The 17,341-nt window shown below is 29.7% G+C and overlaps 1 protein-coding gene across 2 annotated transcripts in view; it reads left to right on the forward strand.

Moving 5' to 3' along the window:
- Positions 1–17,341, forward strand: part of LOC123299705 (probable serine/threonine-protein kinase DDB_G0282963) — a 31,068-nt gene that overhangs the window by 4,889 nt on the left and 8,838 nt on the right. For both annotated transcript variants that reach the window (XM_044882011.1, XM_044882014.1), the window contains exon 2: positions 16,790–16,897. In XM_044882011.1, the coding sequence (XP_044737946.1) occupies positions 16,790–16,897 (108 nt within the window). The remainder of the gene's footprint in view (positions 1–16,789; positions 16,898–17,341) is intronic.

The raw sequence follows: 17,341 nt of genomic DNA on the forward strand, positions 1-17,341 counted from the left end.
CTGAATTGTACAGTTTATTATTATTCACAGACAGAGGGTTATCCAGCATTTGGACTTTTATGAAAAATTTATATCATTATATTTCATTTTTTGGTCATAGAAATAAAAATATTAAATGCATAAATTAAAAACTCAAATGAAAAAAAAACAAGTCTAATAGTTTACATAGCAACTTGAGCAATCAGGACCCATTATTGGGAAGATTTCAGCCAGTCTATATTTTTAATGTGTTCGGACTGTTCAAGTCATTTTTTAGACTACTGGGCTTGCTTGATTTTTCTTTACAGTTTTTACTTTTCATCATCATTTTTCTTTCAATTTATTATTAAGAATCTTCATACTGGTAATAAATGACCTGAAATTTTGCTGTTTACCAGCCTATACGTGCATGTTTGTTCCTATTTGGCACTCTAGCGAAAAAAGCGTGGAACGATTTTAATGACTCTTACGTCATTCGATTCGTTTTAGTCTTGCGAGTGTGACTATAAAAACATAAAATTCGAGGAACTATGTTTGTGAGACACGTTCCCAGGAATAAAGACGACCTTGGTAGGTCCCCATTTATTTAGGAATATGGGTTAAGTCTACGCAGGTCTTATAAATGATTTCCAATCATGGAGTCATTCTGTCGGAGGTCACTTGCACTTCTGCTGGGATGATTCCATCTAATCCTGGCGATTTGCTTAGCTCAAACGATCAAATGGCTCATTCGATCTTTTACCGATCAACGCTTGAACGAAATTATGCGAGTGAGCTGTGGCCATTATATTCCCGTTGCCCTTGATCAGGGAAATGCTTATTGGCTATAAACTCCAGAGGACCCAACCTTCCAGAAAGTGTTAAAGCTGGAAAGTGATAAGCGTTTCACTCATCGGTTCTTTGGCCTGACTGATTAAGCATCGGCATTTTTTCCTTAGAATACCAATTTTGGGAGGTTTTAATTTCTCCTTGGTTATCTTTCTTAAGATAACCAAGCTCTAGTAGCTTCGTTGTAAGCCATCCATAGTGAAGGTTTACTACTAATTGACCCAGATCTTCTTAAAATTAATTTTGTGTGTTGGAATTTACATGTTTTGAGCAAATTTTGTGATCCCAAAATTGTATAGCTAGAGAGGCAACTGATTACAACGAATAGATAAGTTAAAATAAATATAAAACTTCGTTTTAAAATATGCAAAATGTTAAATGAAAGTGCAACTTAAATTCCGACTGAATTGAAAACTCTTGTGAAATTATTTGCAGGGTTTTTTGAATAATTTTGTGACAATATTATTATAAATAACGTTTATTGTAGTCTTCGAATACAAGGTTACACAGTAAAATGTATATACGTTTAAATTGTGTAAAAAATTTATAAATAAAATAAAATATTAGTCATACGAAAGAAAATGTATACATTAACGCTTTGTTAAATTTCTAAATTGTAGCTATATTTGGATCGTTTTTTATGGTCATAAATTTAATTTTAGATGAGATTACTAGATAAATCCGATTTTACTTCGATTAAGCCGGCTTAGTTTTCTTGTATAAAATAAAAATTTTCTAAAATTGACCTTTTTTTGTTGATATTGTTGAAAATAATCAAATTATATTAATATGTAAATTTGATTTTCATCAAAATCGAATGAAAGTATTATAAGTAAATTCAAAAATTTTTCGACACTTTTCGTTTCTGAATTTTCTGTTTTGAACAAAGGGTTTTCGTTATTCTCACTAGAGTAAAAATATTAAAAATTTTATGGAATTTTGAGATTTTATTAGTACCGGAAATCGGTCTCATAGAAACGGCACAAAACCTTAATGCACGATTCTTTTATAGAATTCAAAATACAGATCTCAAAAAAAAATTGAACTTCTGCGAAAAAATTGAATCATCAACTATTAGTTTTTCTTGGTTTCAAACTTCTGCTTTTAGTGTTTTTTCCGAAAGTTGGAACATATCTCAAAATGTGTATTTCAAACAGTCTAATCAAATATTTAGGTTAAGCTCCACGTTGAATTAGATCCTAAAGCAGAAATCTCAAATGCATACTTTTATACTCTGTTTATTTAAAATATATCAAGGTATATTAAATTCAGGACGTAAGTGACTTTGAGTTCGTAAGCGAGCAAGATAGTTCAATTTGATCATGGATCTCATCCGTAGCGTCTCATCTGTAGCGTCCAGTGGTCTTTTACTGCAACAGATAGAATAAAAGTTTAAATACAAAAAGTGTTCAGTAGCCGAAAAATTTTTCGGAGGTTTTTTAAATTTTGTAAATTTCACTTGTTATAAACTTATCCAATTTTATAAAATAATGCAAGGTCTGGTATTGAACACTGTCTATACAGTGTATTTTAACAATTAACAACTTTTATTGGAAATCGAATGAACTAGGTCTTTTTTCTGGGACCAAGTTTGGTAATACACGCCCTTCCATCCATGCATTTATAAATACCAACGAAGCTAAAAATGATATTTTTGAATCGGAAGACTTTGCATTGAAGTGCAAACATTACTTCTTTATTTCTGCGTTAAAAAATTGCCAAGCATAAAAACCAATATTGTTGAATTCGCTTTTTTCAAATTATCTTATTCCAGAGGGTGCTTCTTGCAAAGCAAATATCATTTTTATCGAATTTGTTTATAAAACTTCTTTATCAATTTTGATTAAAATACATTTCTCACAGTGTGCCATGTCCAGAATATGTTGTTTTTTTTTTATCAAGAAAGTGCAAAACAGTTTTATTATTAGTTCTTATTTTAACCGCTAGATAAGATGTATATCTTAAATGAAAGGTCCAATAGAAGTATAAAGAATGCAGTATATCTGTGGTTTAGGCACAAAATAAACTCGATAAAAATGAATGACCATAACATGGTCTAATTTGCATAACAGTATTGTTAATTCTATTGTTATCAATCGGTAACATAATATGAAGTGAAAACGAGTTATTGTGTCGATAAGATAAACATATCCTCTGAAACTATTTTTGTATCAAAACAATATGAGGTTTATTAATAATATTTATAATATTAATGTATAACGAAATCAAATATTAAACAAGAATTAACCTACTTCAAAAAGTTGTGCTTAATTGAACACGATATTTTCAAAAAAATCTAAAACAGTTCAAATTTCATACAAGTTTGCAGAAAAATGCATACGAACTTTTTATTCCAATTGGAAGTGATACGAAACTAAAAATGCCTCCACAGCAAAAAAAACTTCGTAAAAACATTACCATTGAGTGCGGCTGTCTTATTTTGTCATAGACTGGAAGCTTAAGGATGTACGTGCACCAAGGCAATGTTAAAAGCTTGATTTTTTTTACATGAAGTTGGGCTAAGTCTGAATCAATTCTGAAAATTATAGGAATGAATGATATGTTTTCATAGATTTCTTCCAAACTAGTCGGTGGAAATTAAAAAAAATAAATATAATAAAACAAAAAAAAAACCCGTTGTGCCCGACTAATTAAGAATGTATGAACACGGTAGTGGAGACAGTTTTGTCAATGAAGGAACTATGAGAAACCCAAAAACTTTATGTATTTCTCTATAGATGTAATTACGAATTAGTCAAACCCTCGGGAGAGTTGCCATAACTTTTCCATTTTCCTTAATGTGTTGAATGTTTAAATGACCACGCTATAATAATAATCAATCTTTAAAATGTTCAATTTTTCTGTTCATTGGTTTACAATAACATGCTTTAAACAATTCTGGTAATAATTATAAAATGTATTTGTCAACGCTAGATTGTAAACGGGCTACCAAAAACCTTCAACTAGCGCTAACTCAACTAGCTATTCACGAAAATCAACCCATTGCCTAATGTTAAGTTGGTCTGGGTCGAATTGACATTGAGGGTGGTTTTTGACTCTTTTTGGAAGATAAATATAATATTTTACTAGTTTGTTTAGAATCTGGCGGAAAGTACAATCTTACGGTGACATATATACATTTTAAAAGATTATCGCGTTAACCAGTTTTTAATCAATTTTGATTTTGCATTTATAAATTCAATTTTCATTTTAATTTCATTGCAACATTTATTTAAATCATTTTCTGCGATTTTCTCAATTAATTTATTTTAATTATCAATAATATCGTTATCGTTCGTTTTACATTATTTTTTATAACATAAATTATTTGAAAAAAAAAAATTACGATTGTTGAGATATATTTACTTATTTAAATCTTATAAATAAAAATCAATTTCCAAAAATGTTTGTCTTCGCAACACTTAAAAGCATAAACAACTACAGTCAGAGTATTGTGATTTTGATAGAAATAACTATATTAGCAAAATTTTAAGCAACTCATTGTACACGGTGTATTGTATGAGAAACAGTTGGGTGGTACAGTATAGATAAAAATTGTACCTTATTTCACTGAAGCCTTATATACTCTTACCACGCATGTGTTATTCTTCCTAAAAATAATAGTTAATCTTATATTACTCTAGCAGGTTTCTTTCTGCCCTACCCTTATCTTCCTTATTGCTTTATCAAATTCCATGATTCACCCTTCATTTTCAAGCTTATTATGTCTAGGTTTGACGAAAAATATACTCACGGCCTAAAAATGTACCGCTTAGAAAAAAAAATGCTAGACAAATAATTGGAACGAAAAAATATCATAAATTAAAATAAGTTTATTAGGCAAACATGTTAGTTTTTACAGATGCTCTCCTAATACTCTCCAGACATATTATTACTATTTTTAATACATGTTATCCTTATATTAATTTTAGAACTTTTGATTTTTTCATTACTTTTCTACGAAATTTATTGTTTTTAACCATGGGTACAGGGTAGTCACGGGTTACGAGTTCGGGAGCGGAATTCCTCACGGGTTGAGCTAGTAGTTCTTATTATTTATTTATAGTTGTAATAGTTATAATCATCATAAAATGATGATTACAAAACAAAATATAATAAATACCTTGAACATTCGTCGTATAACTCCAATGACATCATGTTTTTTTATTTCAATTGTGAATCAGGACATTTTTTTACATCTATGTACACAGATAAAAAAGAGGCGTTCGGAAAAACAGAGTAATAAAATATAACCACTTTGTTATTCCCGTAGAAATAACACCTCTCCGAAATTTTTATAGCTTAATTAGTAGTTTATTATTTACACTACTAATTATTATTCTAAATTATTTTTCTATTTTTTTCCTCTTTTTTTTTTAATTCTTCGTATAAGAGTTTCGTTAATCAGAGGTGAAAATGCTTTCCCAAAAATCAAATTTTTATAATTGGACTTAAAGGTCAAATATAAAATGATAATTTTTTTAATGAACCTGAAGCTTAATGGAAATCTACATTTTTTAACGTCTTCCATTTCTTTCTCCAAATAACGAGAATTTTGTACGAAATATTTTTAAAAAAATTCCTCTTCAAATAAATATTAAAATATTTTTTGTCAATTAAAAATTTTCTAAATATTATATATTTCTAAAAGACAGTAATATTTTTAGACAAACCATATCATTTATGTAATCATATAATCTTTTTTTTTTTTATTAAATAGGAATTATTTTTGACCGACTTCAAAAAAGGGAGAGGTTTTCAATTCTACTGTATTTATTTTTATGTTTGTTACCTCAGAAATTTCGATTGGGTGAACCGATTTTGATGATTCTTGAAAGCTAGTGCTTCCCGTGTGGTCCCATGTCAATTTTGTCCAGTTCTGATAATGGCACCCATGAAAAAACCATATAAGTCTTAAATTTGCGTTAAGTAGGTGCGCGACAAATGAACGAATAACTCAATATCACGTCAACTGATTTCGATGGTTCTTTTTTTAATAACAAATTAGTTTACTTCAAATTCACTAAAAATCACAAAATAAAAAGACTTAAAAATAACCGACTTAAAAAAAACTATTCTAAAACAAATTAATATGCACTAAAAATTAAGAAAATAACGATCATATAATGTAGTAACAAATATTGTTATTTTTGGAGTCGGTGTCAGCCAAGTTAATGTCGCAAACTGTTCTGTCATAGTTGTTTCCTTGGCTGACACCGACTCCAGAAATAACAATAATTGTAACTACATTATATGGTCGTTATTTTATTACTTTTTAGTGCATATTCACTTGTTTTGGATTAGTTTTTTTTTATGGTGTGAAGCTGGTAAATTTTTGATACTGAATATGTATATGAAAATATAACTGTTTATTACTAATTAATAATATATGAATCAAAATGTTTCTTATCACAGATATTTATTTATTATTATTATAAATCAATTATTTATGATAACAGCTGTTAAATTATTCTAATGAAAATGATGAATAATGAAGTCTGAAAGTAGAATAGTGAACTTTAGGTAAATGAATAATTCAAATAAGTATTTCAGTAACTTCCTTGACTGAAATAATCGACCGTAAAATAGTAATCGATTGAAATGATTCAATTTATTGCTTCAGCCTCAGGGAAAAATTTTACTGTTGACTAACATGACAGAAAAATTTCATTACTAGGCCATTGTAGACCATATATTAATTTGTTTTGTGGGTTTCATGATATCCACTTTCACATTTAGCAGAAACTTCAGGTGCTTAACGCTTATGCAAATCATTTTCCGATGACCGATTCTAATTAAAGCGTTTGGAAATTTAGGAACTTTTTCTTTATTCAAGTCAAAACTAAAAAACTATTCAGCATCTCCCCAGACGAACTTTGACCTTCCATCATTTTTCGGTCTTAAACATTGTTGGATTTTAAATTTTAGATTTATTGCATTTTGGACAAACAAAGAACATGAATACAAATACGGCAATATATAGAAATTTTTACAACAATGTTTATGTAAGCGATAGCGAATTTTTCGAAATCAGTTTATTTCCATCATTAGTCATGTTGATATAATGATACGACGGCTTTTTATTACAACTTATGTCAACATTCATTTAAAATTTTTTTGAGTAACTGTCTAAAACTTTACGTGAATAACCGAGAGTTTTGTAAAATATTACCATATTATTATTGCTATTCCTACAAGATGTAATGAAATGTAAATAATAAATATAGTATTGGTTCAATGTACGAAAATCGCTAGATGTAGCTGCTAAAACTTTATTATTTTTAAAATTTTGACCAACAATGAAAACGCGTTCTTTTTCCGTCGAGTTCTCCATTTTAAAAAGCGTAAGATAGCACCATCTGTCACACTGTCTTTGCTTTTCCATTGCCAACGCCTGACCACGTAATAAAAAAACATCAAAATCTTGCGCGGATTCCGGAACACCTTTTATGAACAATATCCATAAGGCAAAGTAAACACGCACGGAATTTTTTAAACAAACATAAAATTTATTTATTATTAACTTGCTGTGAACTACCCGCTTTGCTGGGCAACATCCCCACTTGCACCCCTCCCTCCACATTTCCTTGCGTGGGATAACAGTTTTGTAATGTACACGTCATGCTCTTTTATTTGATACCCCACTTAGGTATACATATTTGTAAATATTCGATAATTCCTTCCCACTTTCTCGCTACACCTTTCTACCCTCCGAAGTTTAAAAGTATATAAAAACAATAGATCTTTGAAGCTGGTTGTATATCGTGTCAATATTTGATCTTAATCGATGCACAACTTTTTTAGTTTTTGAAGCATATCCCTTTCAACCCCTATTTCAACCCCTTACTCTACTATAATATGGATGTATTATACATAAAAACCTTCCTCTTGAATCACTCTATCTATTAAAAAAACCGCATCAAAATCCGTTGCGTAGTTTCAAAGATTTAAGCATACAAAGGGACATAGGGACAGAGAAAGCGACTTTGTTTTATACTATGTATTGAAGAGCTAGAAAAAAAGGTCTTTATTAATAGATTTTTATTAAGGGAGCGCTAAATTTTGAAACTACTTAAGAGCGCAAAATTTCTTACACTGCCTCTGGACCAAGTATTGACTCAGTAGTGAGATGACTATTTTCTGTTCATATGAGTTGTTTTGGTTGTCGTCTCATGACTACCTCCTAGACCCTACACCATACCTACCATCACTCATTCTTCTTCATCATAATTTTATATAAATCTTGCTCATAGACAATATTCTATTACTATATTAAAACTGTATACCGTCTTTAAATTTTATTGTATTATGTTACATGATATATACACAACATGTGTATGTTATTAATAAAATAATACAGTAAAATAACTTAAATTGCTTTTAAATTGTTATTATTATAAAAATACAGAGTGTTTGGTAAAATAATACAAACAATTCAGGCTTCGAAATATACATTCACAAAAAATTAACAAGTGAAATTTACAAAATTTAAAAAACCCCCGACAGATGCCTTTTATTCCTTGTAAACCGATTTTTTGAAACTTTGCTATAATCAATCTAGTCGGTTCGGCCGTTTAGTGGCTACGATGCCACTGAGAACCACACAGACGCACAGATAAACACTTTAAACTTATAACATTCCTTCTTAAATCAATATCAAAGTGATGGTCAAGGACATCAGATGATATGAAAAGGATACATAGAGAGCTATCATTTTTTGGGACAAATTTTTGGAAATATTTTAATTGAAATTGAAATATTTTAGTTGACTTCGTTCGTTCTTTTGAATTATTGTTTTAAATTACCTAATTATTTTACAATTTCACTTTCCGAAATGAATTGAACCAGGTTTATTTGACCATTCATTTCCATAGTAATTATTTATATGCCATGCCTTTTCCAAACTGAATCGATTTTGAAGATCATCGCCAATTTTTTCGGGTACGGAAACCTCAGCTCGCACTTAAAACATAGCTAATAACACACTCCGTTAAATTACCTTTCAAATGAAACCAAAAAACTTAGAATCGATTCATCCTTTAAGGCTTCAAACTTATAACAACCCTTTTTTAGTTCGGGTGTTAAAAAAATAAATCGTAATAGATCAATTTGACCATAGAAATGGCTTGACTGTTTGAAGGCTAAACTAAATCCTATTTTCAATAAGTATTCAAAATTTGTTTGTTGATTTTTAATTCTCCACGTTTGTGTTTATAAAGCCTAAAACTATTTTCAACCCCCCAACCAAAACGGGGCCTTATAAATTTGGCCGCTATATTTGTATATCTTTCTTTCTGTGGCTTCGTAGCGTCTAAACGGATGGACCAATTTCGCTTTTTGTTTCGTTTGAAAGGTAATTTAATGGAGAGTGTTGTAAGCTATGTTTCAAGTGCGAGTTTAGGGTTCCGTACCCAAAACAACTAAAAAAGGCAATTATCTTAAATCGGTTCAGTTTAGAGAAGTCTTTAAGGAAACAGATAAATGGTACCTATATGGAAACAAATTTCACGACCCCCCCTCCCCCCATAATAATGAAAATCTGACATAATTAGCGGAAAATTTGAGAAGCTCGTTTTGCTCGTTCGATTTCGCTTATTGACTGTTTTTCAAATCAATAAAAAATCATTTTTTTTAATATAACTAGAGAAATAAACTTTCTGTGAATTATACCAACCTTTTCATATTAGTAAATACTCTAGGAGTTTAGGATAAAGTAACAAAATTTTAATGAAATCTTCTCATTACCTAAATTCTCATCGTGTTTATTATAAGTACAGATTCGAAATCTTATATTCGAAAAGTTTCATTTTGCCTCCAAGAGAGTTCGTAATTTCCGAGATCTCGTTTTTTAGTCAAGAACACGCTTATTATTGCAAGGACAAGCACTACTTCTGGACAGCCATCATAAAAATTTTTAAATCCCCGATAAATTCTATTATACATTTGTGCAGAATGAGGCTTCCCAATTATGTAATTCATACCTATTGACAACTTAGAGTTGTAACTCGCCAACTGAAGATAATAATTCGTACTAATTAAAACAGAAAGTGGACCGCTTTTTCAGTAGTTTCAATTTAGACCACCAGGTTACTTACCATTTATCAATAAAATTCTGTTCATCCGTCATAAGCGTAGTCCAGTAGAATAGCTGTGGACGTTCTGAATAGCTGCTTGCTAGGCTAGAATCTTAATTCTTTTTGATTGAAGGCCAATCCTCTTGAATATAGGCTCAGTTAAGCGTACAAAAATCAATATAATAATTTTTTCGCTATCAATATTTTAATAGTAAAAGCAAATGCAAATTTATGCATAGTAAGAGTGTAAACACTGGATGTTTACCCGAAAGATATTCTCCTAGAATTAAAAAAATTTTCATGCTCTCCGAAATCGATCAATTTACGACAACGTTTAAGAAAGAAGGACAAACACAATTTTACTACAAATTTAAAACGCTTTATTTCATTTTCATCATTCATTTTTTTAAATGATGAAATAGAACAAACAGCTTCAGGCAAAACTATTATGAAACGTGCTTTAATTAGAAAAAAAATATTATGTTCCTGTTTTAAAACAAATAAAAAGGATAAGTAGGAAATTTATATATAGTGCATAAAATATAATAATAAATTGTATACTTTTGTGCGATGCGACGCTTAGTGGCGATAAATATAATTAGAGCCAGCCAGCCAGCATGATGACAGTAGTGAGTATATAATACGCCACTAGGTAAATGTTTTATATGGCACCTAGGTTGACACCGTCTCTTGTTGTACAAGGTGTCTGATATAAGAGCCTAAAATCGGTTACATTCGACGTAACAAAATTTTTACTAGTTAAAGACAAATAAGATTTAATTCTTCTTTGTTTAACAAAATTAATGAGCGTTGAATACACAATACGACCCAATAAAACTAAAAATTTTTCTAATATGGATTTCGGAAAATTTAGAACCAAGCTGAATTCAAGCTGCCGAGAGTTAAAGTCTTGATACAAATAAAAAATACACAAAAAAGTAAAAAATAAGTTAAAAGTACCGTCTCAAATCAATAATTTCCTTGCGAGGCTCTACTATTGACGTCTACTTCAAAGTGTAATTTAACACAAGGAAATTATTGATTGAAGACAGTTTTTTAATTTTTTGTGCATTTTTTTTAAGTCAGTTCAATTCTTAAAAACCATACTAAACCATATCTTAAAAACTACTAAACCGATTTTGATGAAACTATTATGGGACCACCTGGAGAGTATATATACTTCAAATTACAAACACAATTTTGGTGTATACAAAAAAAATTCATGGTCGAACAAAAAATTTCCTTCTTTTTTTGAGGCTGGTTAAAATGTTTACATAAAATATGTCTCTAGACTTAATGTTTCTATACAAGTTTTAGTTCTGTCTATTCTGTTCAATATGCTTCTATAGTGAACATTCGGTATGTTATACATGGTGACGAGAATATTCATAAATTCATTTAAATTGTATCTTAAATTTTTTCAAATAGTAAAAAAGAACTTCTTTTTTGAATGTAGTATCTATTTCTATGCATCTTAAGGTATCCATTCATCTACGAACTTAAACCCGGACTACAACCCACAAATTTGTGTTGATCGCACTGTGATTTACGTAGATTTTTTCCATCGATTAATCTAGCTGTTGATTTATGCATAATTATTCACTAATATACAGTCAAAATAAGTTTTACTGACATTCAAAGGAGCAACAATACTGTAGCTGCCTGGTGTCGAGCAAAAAGTAGTATACACACCACGGAAGCAAGTAAGGAATGTCTCAAATCTATGTTTCGTCCGAGGGGCGATAATGAACATGAGATCTGAGATATTCTTTAAAAAATACGCTATGAATTGATTAAGATCTCTGAAGATTAAAAAGGCTAATTAAAGCATTATATTTTTTAAATAATACTAATAAAAATTTTTAACTAACTACATAAGACAAATTATAAAAATTATCATATTATGATTGAATCCGGACATACAATAATTAACAATTCCAAGCCTTTTTCCTCTGAAGATTAAAAAAGATCCGCTAGATGGCAACACTAGGGAGGGGGGCTGTGTACAAATATATTTTGCCATCTAGAGGATCTTTTTTTAATCTTCAAAGGAAAAAGACTAATTCAATTAAAAATCAATCTAGTTTCAGGTCAATTGAAACAAAAGTTTTCAAATTTCATGGTTAAAGAAATTATCAAAATTGAATTTTGATCAGTTATTCCAAACTTTGTGTCTAACTTCAAAAATCTGAAATGACGAGGCTTTATACCTGTGTTGAATTGACATGAAATGATTATATACACGCAATGGTACTGAATACGTCATTTTGCAAGCATCCATCATATTACTTTTTTTTTTAATTAAAAAAAATTGAGTTTCGACTAGAAATGAGTTTTTAATGGTTTTGAAATTTTTTAATATTTTAGGTACACAAAAAAAAAAGTAATTATCGATTAACTATTAAAAATATTATTTTCTTAACATAGTATTAGTGATTGTATTTTATATAATACTCTTATCAAAGAATGAATGACTTGCTTGTAGAATGGAATAAAAAAAAAAAAAAAACTGGTGTTAAATACTCATATTAGCCTCTATATAATAGAGTGACCCCTTCGTGTTAATCGCATTCAGAAAATGCAGAAAAAGTTTTATTTTGGATCTGAAAAAAATCTAGGCTTCTTTAATTTATTTTATGTACTATAGGAAGTGTACTCAGCCTCTCAAAATAATTGAGGAGCTATATAATGAAACTATAATCGGAAAAGGTGGTAAAGCACACATATGGTATCATAATGGGTCCTATGGCCTAAGTGTGTTTCTCGTGGACAGATTTGGCAGGCACAATCTGAATTTAATAATTTTTTTTGGAAAAACTTGATAAAAAATTTTGATTTGTGATTTTGGGAGTTATTAATGCGCGAGTAATTAGTAAATTTTGTTTGCTAATACAGTACTAAATGGAACGTAAACGCTACCCCCATACCCGAGTTAGCTTAATCCTTATTAACAAAAACCAACTCATTTCGTTGAGTTGAGTTAATATGAATCGAGTAAGCTTGGGTTAGGGAAATATTTAAGTCTTTTTATTCTTGATTTTGTTTGAGCTCCAAGGACCACAACTATTTTTTCGCTTGTGGTGGTTTCTCACTGACAAAAACAATGTTAATCAATTGCACGAAACTGAGTCATACATAGCATATGTTAAAAACGCTCGACTGTCGCTTATAGAGAGGTACAGGTAATTAGTAATCTCGGTTATAGAGGTCCAAAGCGAAAAAAGAGAAAAACAACTTTCTCTTACAGTGGTTCCTGTTTTTTACTTATAGAAATTTTAGAGGGTTAAAATGACGGGATCTGAAAGTTACTCATGCTTGAGAGGTTTCTCGCTTATTCAGATCACACTCGCCCAGATTTGAATGTCGTTTTACTATTAGAAAAAAAAAGGGGAAAGGTAATAGGCGGTAAAATGACGATCACAGGGTATCGTTTTCGTCTAGGAGGGGGCTAAAGATTAGGACGAGAGGAAATTTGCGAATGAACCGCATGGACAAATATCAAAAATTTTCCCATATTTCGAAATAGCTACGATTTTGTACGATTTGCCATGTTTATTGAATGAATTATATGATAGAATATAGCATATTAAGAAATTATTGAAAATCAAAAGTATGCAGCGGATATAGCGAGGTCCATAAGGTCTGCGAATAACCAAGAAAAATTAAGATCCAAAATAGCTTCATTTTAGTCAATACTGAAATCTGTTACCATCTAACGGCCTATGAAATGGATCGAGTCCATCGATTTACTACTTTTTTATACCTTTCTCTTAATTTTAGGTGAGCTTAATTTTTTTCTCGCTTTTTCTTTTCCCCAATACACCTCGTATACTCCAGTCTTTAATTTCTTTGAATGAAATACATTTTATCGTATAGTTTAAGCAAATTGGACATTTGAATACTTAAATTCTGAAACGCGGATTTCACTGCCATTTTTGTGGTTAAAATAGTACTTGAAATACATTTCTTCTTTTCATAGTTTCATTCAAAATTCTAATAAATCAGCCTAAATCAATAAAATATAAATATATTTATTAGAGTCGTTTCGGAATTAAACAAAATACACCCATAATAAGTTTGAAAATTTGCTTGGACTCTAATATATGGAGGTAAAGAATTAATAATTTTTATTCTGTGAATTATTACAAGGTGAGTTAATTCATTACGCACAATGACCGTTGAGTATAAATATATAACAAGGCGGATTTTGACCTGGTTTAATATTATGATCGCTTATTATTAGTTTTATATATTATCAGTTATTTGAAAATTGAAATGCTGAAAAAAATTCAATTTTCTATCATGTGATCAAAGATTGCCGAATCAAAATTTCAGAAAATCAGATAAATCGAGATCATTCAAATAATTCCGTATATCATTGACGCAAATTGAGTGGCATAAATAGTTTTTATCTCATGAGCGTAGATAAAATTAATTTTTTAATTCTTTGTGCATTTGTAGTACTTATTTTATACCTTACGAAATAATTGAGAAGCGTACAAGGAAGTCACGCGGTATCTTCATCAAATTTGTTTCTTAGATGATGATAAATATTTGTTATGTAACTGTTGTTACATGTAAATATTTGAGTTTTATAAAAGTAAATTATATTTCGTACATATTCGTATTTTTATGTGTAACAATGTAAAAAATAATTAATTTAAACATTGAATTATGTTTGCTTTACTTAATTCATTATCAAGATAGTCTATCTTTGTTCAACCTTCTAAAAAATATGTTTAGATTATTTGTATTTTCACTTCTCTAAAAGAATAAGGGAAGAATTGTAATATCACATAAATAAAAAATATTTTAAAAACGTTTTAATAGAACTCATTATTTTCGTGGAACTTTTCTAGCTTCTATCTAATTTGAAGGTTATAAATGGAATGAGTGATAAATTAGGTATTAAGCAACCGATCTATTTGATTACTTAAAGGTAGGATGTGAACGATGTCTGAATGAAAGAGAGCCTGAGCAGCCTTTCTAATGATGCAGTAGAAACATCAAACCTTGGAACAATATCAGTGATCAGATTTGCTCAAATTATTCTTTTTCTAAGATAATAATGAATGCACAGTGTAACGTGGTTAGTTTGCGAGTCGCACTTAATAAACTTTTCTTAGCCAAGGACTTCTCTCTCAGGACAACTAAGAATGTTATTCAAATAATCAGATAATTGAAACTGTTCTTTCATTTCATCTTAAATGTTAAAAACAATCAAGTCTAGTTTTTAACCACCGACTAACAAAGCGATGTCTGTGGTATCGTAACTCCTTAATGGTTGGTCCGATTTCGATTTTTTTTAAATGTAATTTGATCGATAGTATTTTAGCAATGTTACAAATTTAATTTTAGGGTTCCGTTCCCTATAACAACTAAAAAATAGGCGATGATTCTCAAACTACTGAATAGATTTTCTTAAAACATAGCTAAGAACACTCTCGATCAAATTATCTCTCAAACAAACCAAAAATCATAGTTTTAATTTTTTGCTGCAGAACCCTAAATTTTTGGAAAATAAAATATAGCCTATGGTATTTGCTGATAAAATTGCATTCTAAAGGAGAAAAAAAATGGATATGCCTAGATGTAAATCGAACTAGTGGTATAAATTAAATGAAAAATTTTTTTCTTACCAGCGGCTATTTTATGCTAAATGAATTGCTGCATAAATAAGTATCGAATATTTTAATTAACCCGCGCTGCATTCTCGATAATATTTTAATTATCATATGTCAAGACCATATCTCTTTGGTCTTCTTTTGCATATTTTAACCTTGAAATAAATAAAATGTTTTATCAATATTTTAATTAATAGGTATCGCGTCTAAATCATTTTATACACATAATTAACCCCTAACACCATGCGTGTCAAGTTCAACTTTGTTAAGGTTATCCAAACTCCGTTTTTTTAAATGTTCTTTCATTTTTTCACCACTTTTCTTCGAAATTTGTTGTTTGTAGTTTTTAGCCACGGGTTACGGGGTAACTACAGGAGCGGAATTCCGTACGAGCCGCGCTAGTAGATTATATTAAAACTCAAATTATAGTTCAACCGAAGTTTTCGATAGCGTAAACCAAGATATAGAAGAAGATCTCAAACTCGACAATGAATGATTTGAATTATTTCTGATTTGATATAAAAATAATTATAATCCAGAAAACAAAAAATCCTATTTATTTCACGACGATTTGTTGGATAATTTCCAAAATATAACTAACTTGATTAAACAAAAAATTTGTTGGATATCTTAAAGTCATAAATCTGGTTATATTTTAGCCAACAAAAGATGTTTTAAAAACATTAATTCATTTGACGAATAATTTAAAATCAGAATTTACCATTTGACGAATAATTTAGACAACATATTTGTTAGATAAAATATTTTATATATATCTACATTATCGTATTCTATCTTCAATTTACGTTGTAGAAGGTTTGGGTAGATAGGAAATTTATCAAGGAATCGATAAAGTTGTGGTCACAACCCGAGTATATTCACCCCTACATGTAGTAAAAATAATTATTAAAGAATATTTTGCGGTTATGAAAACGATTGTCATATTAATCGATCACTATCTGTGGAGGATCCTATATTTTTATCCGATTGTGCGACCCAAAGAATTGATAATATGTTTATCAATTTATGTATGTATGTATACTCACTGTCAAAAAAAATGCCACAGTTAAAACATTCTAAGCGTACTCATCATATGTTATGTTATAATAGTAACACTTAGAATTTTTACATTTTTTGTTCGAAAAATTTTTCCGCAAACCGTACAGTATAGGCAAAAACAAATTTCTTTACTATTCAAACATTTGAGCATATAAATATTATACTGACAGTCTTTAATAGGCTATAACTCTACAATTTTTATACTTAAATTTTTTTTTCTTACAGGAAAAGAAAGTGTCTGCTCTCGATGATGGTCAGTTACGCGATCTTCTAGAAGAAGCAGTTAGCTATAAATGTCCTAAAGATCGACTCGGAAAAAGTCCGTTGTTTATGGTATGTATTTTAACAAATAGATTATTTACCAAATCTTTTCATATGAATTTTTTCGTCTTCGAATGTACTTTTGGATATGAAACCGGGCTATTTACATACGAGCAATAGTCATGATAAAATATATCATATTATAACAAAATTTCTATTATTTCTTAAGGGTTCTGTAGTTAAATAAGGAACTCTAAGAGATTTGCCATATCCAAAACCTTAAAGGGTTAAATTGAAATAATTGCTTTCAAAAAACAAAATCATCGTTTTTTAGTACAAACTTGTAGAATTTCGAGTCCATGGTGTTTTTTCACTAATAATTAGTAGCTTCATTTCAACAAAAAGAAACTCCTTTTGATAGAGTCGTTAAACTCAAACAAAACGGCATCAAGCTTTGATTTACCTCAATGAAAAAGCATGTTTTATTTAAATTATTGCCATCTCTTACATAAGCGG

This window comes from Chrysoperla carnea, chromosome 5 (assembly GCF_905475395.1).
Source record: "Chrysoperla carnea chromosome 5, inChrCarn1.1, whole genome shotgun sequence".
Taxonomy (NCBI): Eukaryota; Metazoa; Arthropoda; class Insecta; order Neuroptera; family Chrysopidae; genus Chrysoperla; species Chrysoperla carnea.